Below are 12,905 nucleotides of genomic sequence, written 5' to 3' on the forward strand. Positions count from 1 at the left end.
AAAGTTCGACTAGCCTGTGGTAGGCGTTATCTGTTTGTCCTCGTTCTATTTGAACTCCTACATTCGTGTGTTGAACAATAACTATTAAAGACTGTAAGCCGACAGACATTCGCTTAGGCCTGCCCACCTTTATGGAATTGGTGGTTTTGTGGAGGGAATCACGTATTTTCAGCAGCGCGATAGTCGGCTTCACGAGCAAGAGTAACTGTGTAATATCAAATTACGGAAAGTGTACCGTCTCGAAATGTAGTTTTTTCTACATTTCTACAACTGAAAAACTCATCATTCCTATTTTAAATTCCTATTGTTCATGTGTTGGGCATCTAATAGTTTGTCTTTGATGTTTTCTTACCTTTGTGCTGCCTGGGTGGAGTTAGTCACCTGAGACCTGTCTTAGAAAAGCAAAGCCTATCGTCATGGTACTATTTCCGTCCTAAGCTACAGGTGGCACGTTGCTCCTGCATCCAGCCAAAGTATTTGGAGGTCTGTTTGTCTATAGCAGCGATACCCATGAGAACTGTACAGTGAGTATCCTTATTTATGATACTTTACTTCCGTGTTAGAAATATATATATTAAAAAAAATGCACTCATGTTTTGTATCACACCTGTTCAAGAACTATAGCTACCCACGTTCCCTCAATAAATCATTTGTGTGTAACATAATCTGCAATGAAGCTTGGAGACATAGGCAACTTGTTTAAAAGGAGCCCAAACCTTTTTCTTTTCTGCTGTTTAATTGTGTGATGCCTAAGAAGCTTAGTTTACACAGATCCACAGAGACTCTGCATGTTGTAACTACAGCTCGGAGAATATAGTGAAATTTGACTGAATGATTTTGATGTGTCACTGCAGGACGCAGAAGGTTTGGTTTTATACAAAATGGCTTCAAATCAAATCTTTGTGAACATGAACAGGTAACTTGTTTTTTCACTCCACCCAGATATACTGATCTCTCTCTTTTGTGGTTAGTTTCTGTTTTCTGGGTGTCTCTTTACATATGTTTGCCGATTGGATAAAATTGTATCTGCATATGGGTGATGTTTGTGTGCATGTGTGTATAGTTTTACTGCCACCCACAAAACACAATGTAGAAGTGCACTTCTGATGCTCAGCACATAGTTACCTGACACATCTCAGTAAAATGTCTTCATAGCTAGACAATTGCTCTTAACACCTGAACTGCCAAGTCACCCTGTAGATGGAGTCTTCTTGTGAGATTCTGTTCTAAGTATGTTTTGATGCTTGGTTGTCATGCTAATGTGAGCTCTCCATCTTGATGGAAATGTGCTTGGACAGGCCTTTTGTCTAATTATCAGTGCATGCTGACTCACTGTGTCTCTGGGTAATGCTGGAAAATGAACACTTGAACATGATCTCTTTATTCTGTTGTTCAGTTTCTCAGGAATAACTGTTCCCCAAGAGATTGAGTGGGATGAAGTCTAAGGAAAAAGAACACCCAAGCATCACAGAAATTTTTGTAGCTACCAAATGTTCTGTTCATTCTATTTCTCTCTCTCTCTCTCTCTCACTTTTTTATCTTGCACAGATATCTAGGAAGGCTCAGCATTAACTACACATGGTTTTCTCCAAGGTCCTCTTTTGCCTTCTTGTATGCAGTAACTGTATATCTCAGTACAGGTACATTCCCAGCAGTCTCTATCCTTAATTTCCTCATGCACGTGTCTGTGGGTTTTAAATGATATTAGTGTTACTAGCAAAAGCTGTTCATTTTATTAGTACTTTGGCTAAGCCCACGTCCATTGACTCTGACCTCTGTTTTCTGTGAGAAAATGATTTTGTTCAATAAGTAAACATGTATTCTTAGATTGAAATTTTGAATAGAACCTGGTTTTACTTTGCAGAGAGAGAATAGAATGAGGCTCTGAAACCCTTCAGGCCTTGCATCAAAAAAGAGCCTACAATAAACACATTATCTTCTTTTTATTTTAAATCCTGATGCACACATTTATGTAAACAACAGAGAGCCAGTCCTTTAAGCACATTCTTATACCCGGAGGCCTTGTAGACACAGCATTAAGTTTATGTTTGAAATTGAACCATGTCTTTATTCATGGTGTGCAGATGTAACTCTGGCAATGACGGTGACCTCCAGTGGGCCTCAAACTTTGCAGGTGGCCCAAGGGGAACAGGCAACACTGAACTGCATCTACTCACCTGATCCTGAAGACATGGGAGAACTGGACATTGAGTGGGTACTGGTCTGTCCAGACACTACCAGGAAAGACCAGGTGGTGAGTAGAGGGAAAACTTAACAATATTCAGTTTGGGTGGCTCCAGGCAAGCGCCTCTTTGGTGGTTCACGCGAGAAAATTTGGAATGTGGGGAAAATTAGGATTTTGCTGTAAATACCTTTTCTTTTCTTTTTTTTGAAAGGGTAAATGTAATGTCACACTCGAATTGAAAAATAATCTAAAAAATCTGTTGTAATCATTTTCTTGTCTTTGCAATTTGATGTAAGCACAAAAGGACACAAGGCATTTAACAAAATGGCAGAAATTAAACATTTTAGGGGGGAATCTTACACTTTCGTTGCATACTCAGAATTTTTTTTTTTTAAAGATTATGCAATATACATTACTAATATTCAGTAGTAGAGATTTGAAGTAGCACAGAATTTTGATGCAATAGTATGTCTTTTTTTCTTCCAGATCATATCTTACTCAGGTAGCCATAAATATTTCCACGGTGACCCATCATTCATGAATGCTGTGGACTTTTTGGCCAGCGACCCAGTTCAGGGTGACGCATCTCTCGTCATTGGTTCTGTGACAGTTACTCATGCTGGAACATACCAGTGCAAAGTGAAGAAAGCTCCTGGCGTGGATATGCAGAAACTGTCACTTGTGGTTATGGGTAATGTAGTGCTTTTTGTTTGTTGGTTTGTATGCTTTAGGAGTGCAGAAAATGTAATTCTATACATGTGAGTGCACAACAAAATTGTTGAAAGATTTTCTTGTAAATGAAGGACTTTAATTAATCGGGTACTAACAGGACCTGTCAGTTTTGTACTTTGTACAGTTGGGTTTTTTGTTTGTTTGGTTTTGTTGTGTTGCTTTGTTTTGGGGGGAAGGGGGTTGTGGTGGTGGAAAAACACTGACCACACAATAGAACAAGTTACTCAACTTGTAAGCTGCTCAGCAAGTTTTACAAAGTTCCTCGGATTGTTAGACCTTTCTTTAGTATCTCTTTGTAATGCTACAGAATTGTATTAAGAAGATACATCATATTTTACAAACATTCGTCATGGATCGAAGATCTCCATTTTCTGCTTCCAGACAAACTGATTCATCGGATTTTTAGCCTATCAAAGAGTTGCAAATTTACCATTGCGGTTATTTTCGAGTTACTTATCAGTGACACGTTTATCTGAGCTTCAACCTGAGTAACGTTTTTCTCTGTAGAGGCCGCTGGAACGGAAAGTCAAATCTCAAATTACGAAGCGGGTTAAGCGATTATACAAATGTGTTCAGCCACCCTGCAAAAACCCATTTCAGCGACAAAGAGGATGTTTGGCCTCATTCCGTAGGAGTAGCTCCTTAGCAGCAACAGCTAATTTAAATAACATTAGCACTGCCTTAGCTACATTAGCTAGTTATGAATATCAGTCATCCACTGACCCTGCCGCACTTGACTCACTCTGCATGGCTCTACTCCAGTATACACAGAGATGATAAAAGTATGCAAATGCTGATTTGCGTCCAAGCAGAAGGTTGTTCTCTACATTTTATTCCAGAAAAAGAGACGTCTCAAATTTCTTTCTGGGGTTGAAGTGACACCCAATACAAGAGTTTGCAGTTAACATTTTACTGCATATTCGTTTAAAAACTGGGCTCAGCGCAGTTCCAGAGCTGAAAGCTTTCCCGACAGTTAGTGGTTGCAATGTGGATGGTCTAAGTCTTTATTTTTACATAGCAATCATTGTTTTCATTTGACACTAATCTAGCTAACAATGAAAATATAACGTGCCGGCTACAGTTAGCTAATTTTATGTAATTTAGCTGAGCTAGTTATTTTTAGAGCGTTATATAATCCGATACACTGACATTTTTGAAACTGCCAATATTCACTGACTTACCCACGTTTAGCTCCCGTCCTTTATAGTCAAAGCCTGTTAGCTAGACCTGGTTAACCAGAAAAATAAGATAGCTAGCTAGCTAATGTTAGCTAATGACTTTAATGTAAAAATGAATTGTAGTAAATGCACGCTAAATACATTCTTAAATATGAACGGTGGCGTCCTCTAATTTAACTAGATAATTTGATATGCCTCTGTTTAAACACAGCATTGATTCCGCTGTTGACTGAGACTCCTCCCAGCCCTAAACTTCAAGTTCGCAGCCTGCTTTATACTGACTAACTGGGCGGTTACGTTTGACACTGAGGCTGTCAGTCAATATGTTGCAGTCCACGCCCACAAAGAAGAACGCTAAAAGGCGATAGAGCAAACAGAAAATTCAAAATGCTCCTTTTAATATCGTTTAACGGGGAAAATGGGAAGGTAACTGGAATATATAATCTCTTCCCCCTTGCATGGTCCTTAAAGGCACTGCAGCTATTTTAAATTGTGAAAAATCTTTCACAGATTTAAAATAATAACTACAGTGCCTTTAAGGACCATGCAAGATGGGATGAAGATGGTACTCTGAGCTCTAGTGGCTAGGTTCCAAATTTTGTTTAACCTTTTCAATGCTCAAAAGTCTTGTCAGACTCTTCTCTTTAGCTGACATCTTTTTCATAAAGAAGAAACCCAAATCTTTCCTCTCATCCAAAAATATAAAGGAACATGACTGCTGTGGTTATGGAGGTGATGCATGTCAGCAGTAAGCGACTTAGAGGTTGGCGATACAGACACTCCACCAGATACTCCTTAATTCTGAGCAGGAAGAAGAGGAGGTTTTGAACACCATCGTTTTAGAAACAATTTCACTCATCAAGCGATGTAATGAGCAGGAAGAAAACATAGAACTGCTCTCAAAGAAGATGGAACAATGCTATTCTACAAACACCATTTCCAGAAAAGTTGGGACACTTTCTAAAAACGCAACAAAAAAAAGAAAAACTATAATTTATCGCTTGAACTGTTATTTCACCGATAAGGGTACAGAAACATTTTGGTGTTTTCACTGACAAACCTACTTGTATTTTGTAGATTTAAAAACAAACAAACAAAAAAAACCAATACAATGTGAAGCCTGCAACACACTCCAAAAAAGTTGTAACAGAGACTAAAGGTTATACAAGTAACACTGTTCTGGAAGGGTTGAGTAACAGGTGAGGTCATCAAAATTGAATATAAAAGGAGCATCTACCAAAGGCTTAGTCTTTTCAAGGATGGGTTGTGGGTCACCACTCTGTGCCAGAAAATTGTCAGTTGTCAAAGACAACATTTCGTGGCACAAGATTGCAAATATTTCGGTCTTTCACCATCTAGAGTTGATAATATCATAAAAAAAGTAAGGGGAAATCTCTGTGTGTAAAGGTCAAGGGTGGAAACCACTGCAGAATGTGTGTGACCATTGAGCTCTCAGGCAGTACTGTTTGAGAAACCATCATGCTACCATGATGGACAATAGCCATGTGGGCTTGGGAGTACTTCGGAAAAGCATTCACTTAACACAGTCCACTGCTACATCAAGAAATGCAATCAGTAACTGCATTATACAAAAAGGAAGCCATATATTAAATTTGCGCAGATATACTGCATAGTTCTCTGGGTCAGAAGTCATCTGAGATGGACTGAGAGACAGTGGAAACATTCTGTGGTCAAACGAGTCCACGTTTCAGCTTGCTTTGGGGTGAAAAGAGATGTCAGATTCTATGTGCCAAAGATGAAAAAGACCATCCAGACTGTCGGTGCAAACGAAAAGTTCAAAAACTAGCATCTTTGATATGGGTGATCTACAAATATGTGAAGGTAACATTGATACAGATGCTTTTTTAAAAATTCTATTTAAGAAATAGAATTAAGTTTGCAGTGAAAATACTGAAAATATTTTCTTTGTCCATTTGTCTTTTAAGTAAAGGTTCAAGTGAATTAACAAACTATGGATTTTACTTTTTATTGCATTTTTAAAAAGTGTCCCAACTTTTCTGGAAATGGGGTATGTATAATCTGAAATCTATCAAGAACTGAATCAGTGCAAACAAGACAGGGCATGGCTCAATATCAAGGCTTGAAAGAACAATAATTGAGCTGAGTGAGATCTGCAGAATATGAGCATACCAAAAGGCATTTGAACTTTTGTATTAAACACTGGAAAGAAAAATGGTATGAAGACATCTACAAGAGAAGTAAAGCAGTTTGCTCTGCAAGATGGTGCCAGGTGTACCATGGAACATGGAATAGGCTGCACCCACCGGTGAACCCAATTGGTAAAAAAGAAGCTTACCATACATGGTAGATAATCATCCAGTTTACAGAGTGAACCCACAAGAATGAAATTGGGACACTATCCAAAGATTTCGCTGTCTGCATTTGAGTGGATTTGAGTAAAGGACTGGTTGGAAATGAGAAGCACTACGGCCATGTGTACAACGAGAGAGAGAAGAAAAGCCGTGCTGTCGGGGTTTGGTCACTAGAAGCAGATTTTAAAAAGTTAATGGGGTGTTGGAAAGTGCAGAATACGCTCCATTACAGGGATGTATTTCAGTCTCTTATCCCTTAAGGGAGACGTTTTTCTGTTTTTTGTTTGTTTTTTTTCTGCCTGTAGATTCTACAGCACCTGTTCTTTTTAAAGTCTGTTACCTTTTTGTTCTTTAAATGTTCTTTTTGCACAAGAGACTCGCTCTAGCAAAGAATCTTTCAGGAAATCACAATTGAGGGATACTATACTATTCAGTTAGGACTCAATTAGATCAGCAGGGTTCGCTATATGCCTAATAATATGCCTTGTAAATGTGCTAACAAATGTGCTATGTAATAGATAAAAGATGTGCAATATAGTCACAGTACAATGAGTTTGTCAGTGGGGGACACGGGTCTTATTGATGAGGCTTAATAGAGTTGGGGGGGGGGGGACTTTGTGGCAAGAGGTTTTGGTCAGAACAGACCTCAACCTCTTGCTGGAGGGAAGTGTTTTGAAGATGTTATGTCCAGGGTGTGAGGGGTCAGTCATGATCACGCCTGCTCACCTCAGTGTTCTGGAGGGATGGTAGGTTGCAGCCAGTCACCCTGTCAGTAGAGCCGATGATGCGCTGCAGTCTGCCCAAAAAGCGGGAAGATTCCACAGTGACAACTGGGCAGTCACCCAGAGTGACAGGGGTGGGAGGGGCTGTGTAGTTTTGAAGTCAACAATCATCTCCACTGTTTAAAGTGTTGAGCTGCAGGTTAATTTGGCTGCACCAGGTTATTAGTTGGTTAGTCTCTACCCTATAGGCGAGCTCTGTTAGAGAATGTTTAGAAAATTTAGAAAGTTACTAAATTTAAAATAAATGTGGTACTACAGTGCTTTTTAATTTAATTTAATTTTGAATGTTTGAGTTTTGCAGGCTGGCTCTGTTTACATATCTTAAGTTTCCATGTGGCTATTCTGTCAGAGAGACCATCAGTGCCCAAGTGTTGGGTGGAAGGAAATGAGGCAGTGGGTAAGCCTGTGTCACTTCATTGCAAGTCTGATGAGGGATCTGCACCTCTTCAGTATGTGTGGAAAAGAGAGAGCGGTGGACCCCTTCCTCCCTCTGTTAATCCAAGTGAGTGCGACCTCTAGTGGCGTAACAGGAGACTACTACATCTTTGTGAATAGTTGCAGGTTACTGCTGCAGAAGAAATAATTTAGATGCAATTGTTAGAATTAGCATCAGTAGTATATGACTTGCTTATTATATGAAAATGTGCTTTTTATCAGAAATAATTTGATTTCCAGATAATTAAAATTAAATTAAAATTCTGAATTCACAATAACTATTCATAATTCATAAATTTAATTGCAAACTTTAATTTCAGACTCTTTCCTGGGGGAGCTCTTAATCTACAATTATTCTATGGATTGGGCTGGTACCTACTCATGTGAGGTAGCCAATGCTGTTGGGAAACAGTACTGTAGAGTCAATTTGCAAGTTATAAAGTGTAAGTGTGCAAGCACCCACAACATAAACTATTACTTATACAGCAAGTGTTTATATTCTGTCTCTCTTGCTCTCACTATGTGTGTGTGTGTGTGTGTGTGTGTGTGTGTGTGTGTGTGTGTATGGGTATGTGTGTCTGTGTGTATGTGTGTGTGTCTGTGTGTGTGTGTGTGTAGCTCCTAACAGGGCTGGGGTCATCGCTGGCACTGTGTCTGGATGTCTGCTGCTCATTATAATCATTCTCATTGTCATATGGCTCATTGTCTTCAGATGGGAAAGAAAACAGTATGAGCGAGAGCTTTCCAATGATATCAGGTATCAGCAATGTTGTATAGGATGTACTGGGGTGGCAGACATTTTACAAGAAAGACAAATTTGACACCTTGTAATTCTAATCCTTGTTCATGTGTAGGTGTGAGATTTCTATCTTTTGGTTATGTAGGAGTTTCTAGCTCTTATATTTGAAGGTCACAGAACATGCACTGTAACAAAAAAAAAACAACCTTTAAATTAAAAGTAACTAATAGGCAGCAGTGTTGCACTGTACTGTAATTAGTATTTACAACACTGTACATTAATGTTTGTTTACAGTGATATTCTTGTGCTGTATTTGATGATTAACATTGGCCACTCCTGTAAAAATACAGTAAAACTGTATTTTTACAGGAGTGGCCAATGTTAATCATTTTTGGCCATTACTGCAATTTTACAATTGTCCCGCTATTTTAACTATTTTATTTCTTAATTTATAAGATACATGTAATACCATTTTAAAGAGTCAAAGTTCTTAACAAAAGAATGCAATAAAATGTGTTTATTCTTATCTACTAACTAGCTAGGCAGTTGCTACGATAACGTTAGCTCAGCTATTGTCTTTGATTCTGGTTTTTACGCATGAAAGGTGAAACATCTAGAGGGATATCAGTCACAGCCCAAAGAAAATCTGTTTAAAATGTTCACATGTAAGTAAAATTAAGATGCAACAGTTTGCAATATGAATTATCAGAAAAGGTTAGTATTCTACTACATAGACAGCAGGATACTGGGTCAGTTAGCAGACTAGGTAGCTACCCAACTAACATTAAACAAATTAGCCACCCCTTGTTACATTTTAAGTTTAAACTTGCCCTAGTTCACTAATATTAATTTTTGATCACTTTAGAAGTTTGAAAAAACTAAATTATGGAAAGACAAGGGAATGGGGGAAAAACAAATATTATTGACGAGTAGAGACAAGCATTCATTGCTGTTTCAGAACAACACATTTGGTACCTTGGTTTTATATGTAAAGCTGATAATACTGTATTGTTTGCTGTATTACTGCTATATTCTCACAGTGATGTTACAGTAGCCATGCAGTATGACCTTGTATACTGTAGTGTGCCGCTACTGTAAATATTTTCTCATAATGCCACACAGGATCCTGTATAAAACTGTAAATCACATTTACTATACTATAGTACTTTACTACTTTACTACGATAATACTAAAGTACTATACTCACTCAAACAAACATAGTAATTAATAGTAGAAAATGCAAAAATTGTTTACAGTGTAGGAAATCTTAAATCCTGCAGTGCAAAGCTGCTGTTATACTGAGCTATACTGTTTTCTAGATAAGTGATGCAGTGTGTTTGCCATGTCCTTTAGGGAGGATGCTCCAGCTCCAAACAACCGCTCAACCAGCCGTGGGCCAAGCTCCGGAGTGGCCTATAGCCAGATGAGCCAAACCCACAAAAAGCAGTCACCTTCCAGCAGCACCAGCTACATCACCCAATCATACATCAAATCTGACAGCAAATATGGACATATTGTGTGACACAGACTTGCAGGTCATATCACCTACAGATTGAACTTCACGTACAGATTCAGTGCCTATGTCAGTTGTTTATGGATTCAGTGTGGATGAACTCTGTATGGTATGGTGTGCTGTTAAGGATTTTGGTTGTTTCCCCATTTTTAATTCTGACTGAAGTTAAAGTTTTGAAATATGATCAGTTTTCATGGTTGAGTGTTACAGAGTGCAGAACTGCTGTGAAAATGTAGCTGTTTTCCCTACAATAATAATTTCGCAAAGAGAAATTGGGGTATTATATTGTTTTTCTGAATGTACATTTAGTGGTCAACTGGTAAATAATTATTTTATATAAGATCTTAGTCAGCAAAGACATGATTAACACAACTGCCTCAACTGATACTCTAAGAAAGTACATCATTCACATTTTTCATTCAGTAGTGTGCTTTCAAAGACATTTGTGTGTGTTCTGAGTAACATCACACAAAATCTACAGAAAAGACCCATAGTTGTAAATAAAGGTACCAGGGTGTAGGGTACTCCCAACCTTGAATACAGTACCTGCACGTTATGGGCCATATACTGTTTATCAGCAGTCATTTGAGGTCTGGGGATGAAGAGATCTGGTGGAGGACCAATGAGTGAAATGAGCAGCAAAGACCTAGCACATAGCTAATCCTTATTAATTTGACTCCAATGTATTATATACAGTCACTAGGTAAAAAGATTTAAATCACGTTGGAGGCTTTACAAGGTCTAGTGTCTAGTCAAGCATGAATTAAAAGTAGTGTGGTGATAGACTCCAAAAGAATTGTCTGGACCATATTCCATATTAATTACACCCCTAAAGGAGCAGACATGTGAAAGGAATACCTTCCATTAAAATGCTTTAGAAATGAACATTTAGTTAATATAAGAAAAGGTACCATAATTTCTGAAGTGAATTGGCATCTGCAATATTGAAATATTTACTTCAAAGTTTATTTGTTATGTACATAGTCATACATGGTATAACTGATAGTGATGGTTTTTGTAACTGCTTTGTCCACATTAACAGTAAACATTTGTCATAATTGACAAAAGAGCAAGTCCAATCTATTTACTAAATTAATTATTAGCTGGACTAAAAAAGTCAGTAAATAATAGTTGTCACAATACTGGAATAACCAATGAATGAATGAACTAAACAGAAGAGTAACTTCAAACAACTGGATAAGAATCACAGGAAAACCACAGTCCCATCTTTAGGGAAGAGACTCCATATCTGCAGTCAGAATCAGATATTTCTGATGTGTAATAATCTATAAACTGTACAAAAGAAACCAGAATAACTTATAAAATGCACTAATAGAAGACATTTACTTAATGTGTGTATTCCTGCAAAAGTAAGAATAATAATCTAATAATAATAATAATAAATATAATAACTTGAAAGGCAAAGTTTGTGAATTAACTTGACAAAGCAGCTAGAAATGAATAAATGGCTGGCTGGCTGTTTTAATGTTGACAACACATAAGTAATGTAAAATGAATTGCTGTATAAATGTAACATCATCTCATTGTTATTAAAATGATTAAAGCTGATGTTGATACTTAAAAGTTAAACAAAAAGGTATCCCAGGTACCTGCTATCCCATTGCTTAGTGGTTGCTATGGTGTGCGAGATGGTTACTACGTTGTTACTGGGTAGTTGCTAACCATTTGCTGTCAGATCAAAGATTGTTGGTGGAGCAAAGTGGATGCTATTATGTTCCAGGTGGTTGCTATGAGGTAGAAGTTGAGGGTAATTTTTATTTTTATTATTTAAACAAGTACTGTGGGCAAAAAAAACAAAAAAACATGCCATGCTGCCAAAACAATTCATGACAAGAAACGTAATTAAATTAGTAAAACCCTAATATGCTTTATCGCATGCAAAGGGGATGAACACAGGACATACATTTAGCAACATTCCTCCTGGACAGTTATGTAAATGTGATCTGTATCAAGTGACTTTACATAAATTGAGTAGATAAATCTTTATGGGTTTCTAATTCTAGAAATGTAATGGTATGCCAACATAACTTGCCAAATATTATAAATCAATTCTTGCTTGTTGATAGACCAGCATTGTAGTCCTCACCTGATGCTTGTCATTTATATAGGCTTCTGTATACAAGCACTCCTCCTTGAGATAATAGCTACCACACAGTTAACTTTTGCTAACAACTTTTTAAAATAAAATAATTCAAATGGCCTATGTCAATGTCAAAAGTGAACTCATGGCAATTTTGGTGATGGTAGAAAACTTAATGATCTCTGCTGGCCACTGTACATCACTGTGTTCATGGGCAGAAATGGAGGGCAGATGCCAAAAGTAAAAAAAAAAAAAATGTTCCAGTGTTATTGTGTCCAATTACTTCACCCCTAGAAATAGTGCTTCATCAATCCTGATTATTGCACCTTTAAATCTCTGTTGAACTGGTCAGCATTAAGGCAGGCATTTCCAGTTATGCACCTGTTTATTCTCTAGAGAGTAGATGTGGCCATTTTTCCAGGGTTGTAAACAATAATGAATACAGTTCATAGTAACTCATGCATCTAAGAACCACCTCTTTGATCACTGTTCCACTACATGGGTTGTGTAGTGGTGGGATTTTTTTATTACTATGATTTATGATTTACCTTCATTCTAGCTTCAAGACCCCCACCATTGTACCCCTCCCAAAGCAAATCACAGTGACCTGCCTAAATAACTGTTGTCCCATTGCATTCACTCTGATTGTGATGAAGTGCTTTGAAAGAATAGTCAAGACACTTTAGACCCCCTGCAGTTTGCATATCATCAAAACTCATCCACTGATGATGCACCATTATAGTCTGGTATAGAAACTGTACTGCTCAGGACAGGGAAGCAATCCAGCAGGTAATAAAACCTGCATTGCTTATTCTGGAACAGTGTTCCCTGCACTACAGGGCATTTACCATACCAGGGTCATCAGGAGGGCCCACATCATCATCAGGGACAGCACACCCCAAAAACT

The 12,905-nt window shown here is 37.8% G+C and overlaps 2 protein-coding genes across 7 annotated transcripts in view; one reads left to right on the forward strand and one right to left on the reverse strand.

Moving 5' to 3' along the window:
* The window catches only part of si:ch211-127i16.2 (putative flavin-containing monoamine oxidase A), a 29,032-nt gene extending 28,565 nt beyond the window's left edge, over positions 1-467 (reverse strand). For all 3 annotated transcript variants that reach the window (XM_081702477.1, XM_081702475.1, XM_081702474.1), the window contains exon 1: positions 353-467. The gene's annotated coding sequence lies outside the window, so the exon portion shown is untranslated. The remainder of the gene's footprint in view (positions 1-352) is intronic.
* Positions 100-12,252, forward strand: vsig8a (V-set and immunoglobulin domain containing 8a). 4 transcript variants are annotated; one of them, XM_081702479.1, is made up of 10 exons: positions 100-524; positions 855-916; positions 1,549-1,640; positions 2,085-2,254; positions 2,672-2,687; positions 2,796-2,876; positions 7,560-7,712; positions 7,966-8,088; positions 8,264-8,402; positions 9,738-12,252. In XM_081702479.1, exons 2-10 carry the CDS (start codon positions 882-884, stop codon positions 9,904-9,906), a joined length of 978 nt encoding a protein of 325 aa, XP_081558605.1. In that variant the 5' UTR covers positions 100-524; positions 855-881; the 3' UTR covers positions 9,907-12,252. The 4 variants fall into 4 exon arrangements, 3 of the variants coding, with proteins under 3 accessions (XP_081558605.1, XP_026864085.1, XP_081558606.1); XR_014118674.1 differs by adding an exon at positions 8,989-9,049 and having other exon boundaries at positions 104-524; positions 2,672-2,876; positions 9,738-9,876; XM_027008284.3 differs by having other exon boundaries at positions 446-524; positions 2,672-2,876; positions 9,738-12,247.
* Positions 12,253-12,905: the final 653 nt, after the last annotated feature.

The sequence above is a fragment of the Electrophorus electricus genome, chromosome 19 (assembly GCF_041902795.1).
Source record: "Electrophorus electricus isolate QZ-2024a chromosome 19, ASM4190279v1, whole genome shotgun sequence".
Classification (NCBI taxonomy): Eukaryota; Metazoa; Chordata; class Actinopteri; order Gymnotiformes; family Gymnotidae; genus Electrophorus; species Electrophorus electricus.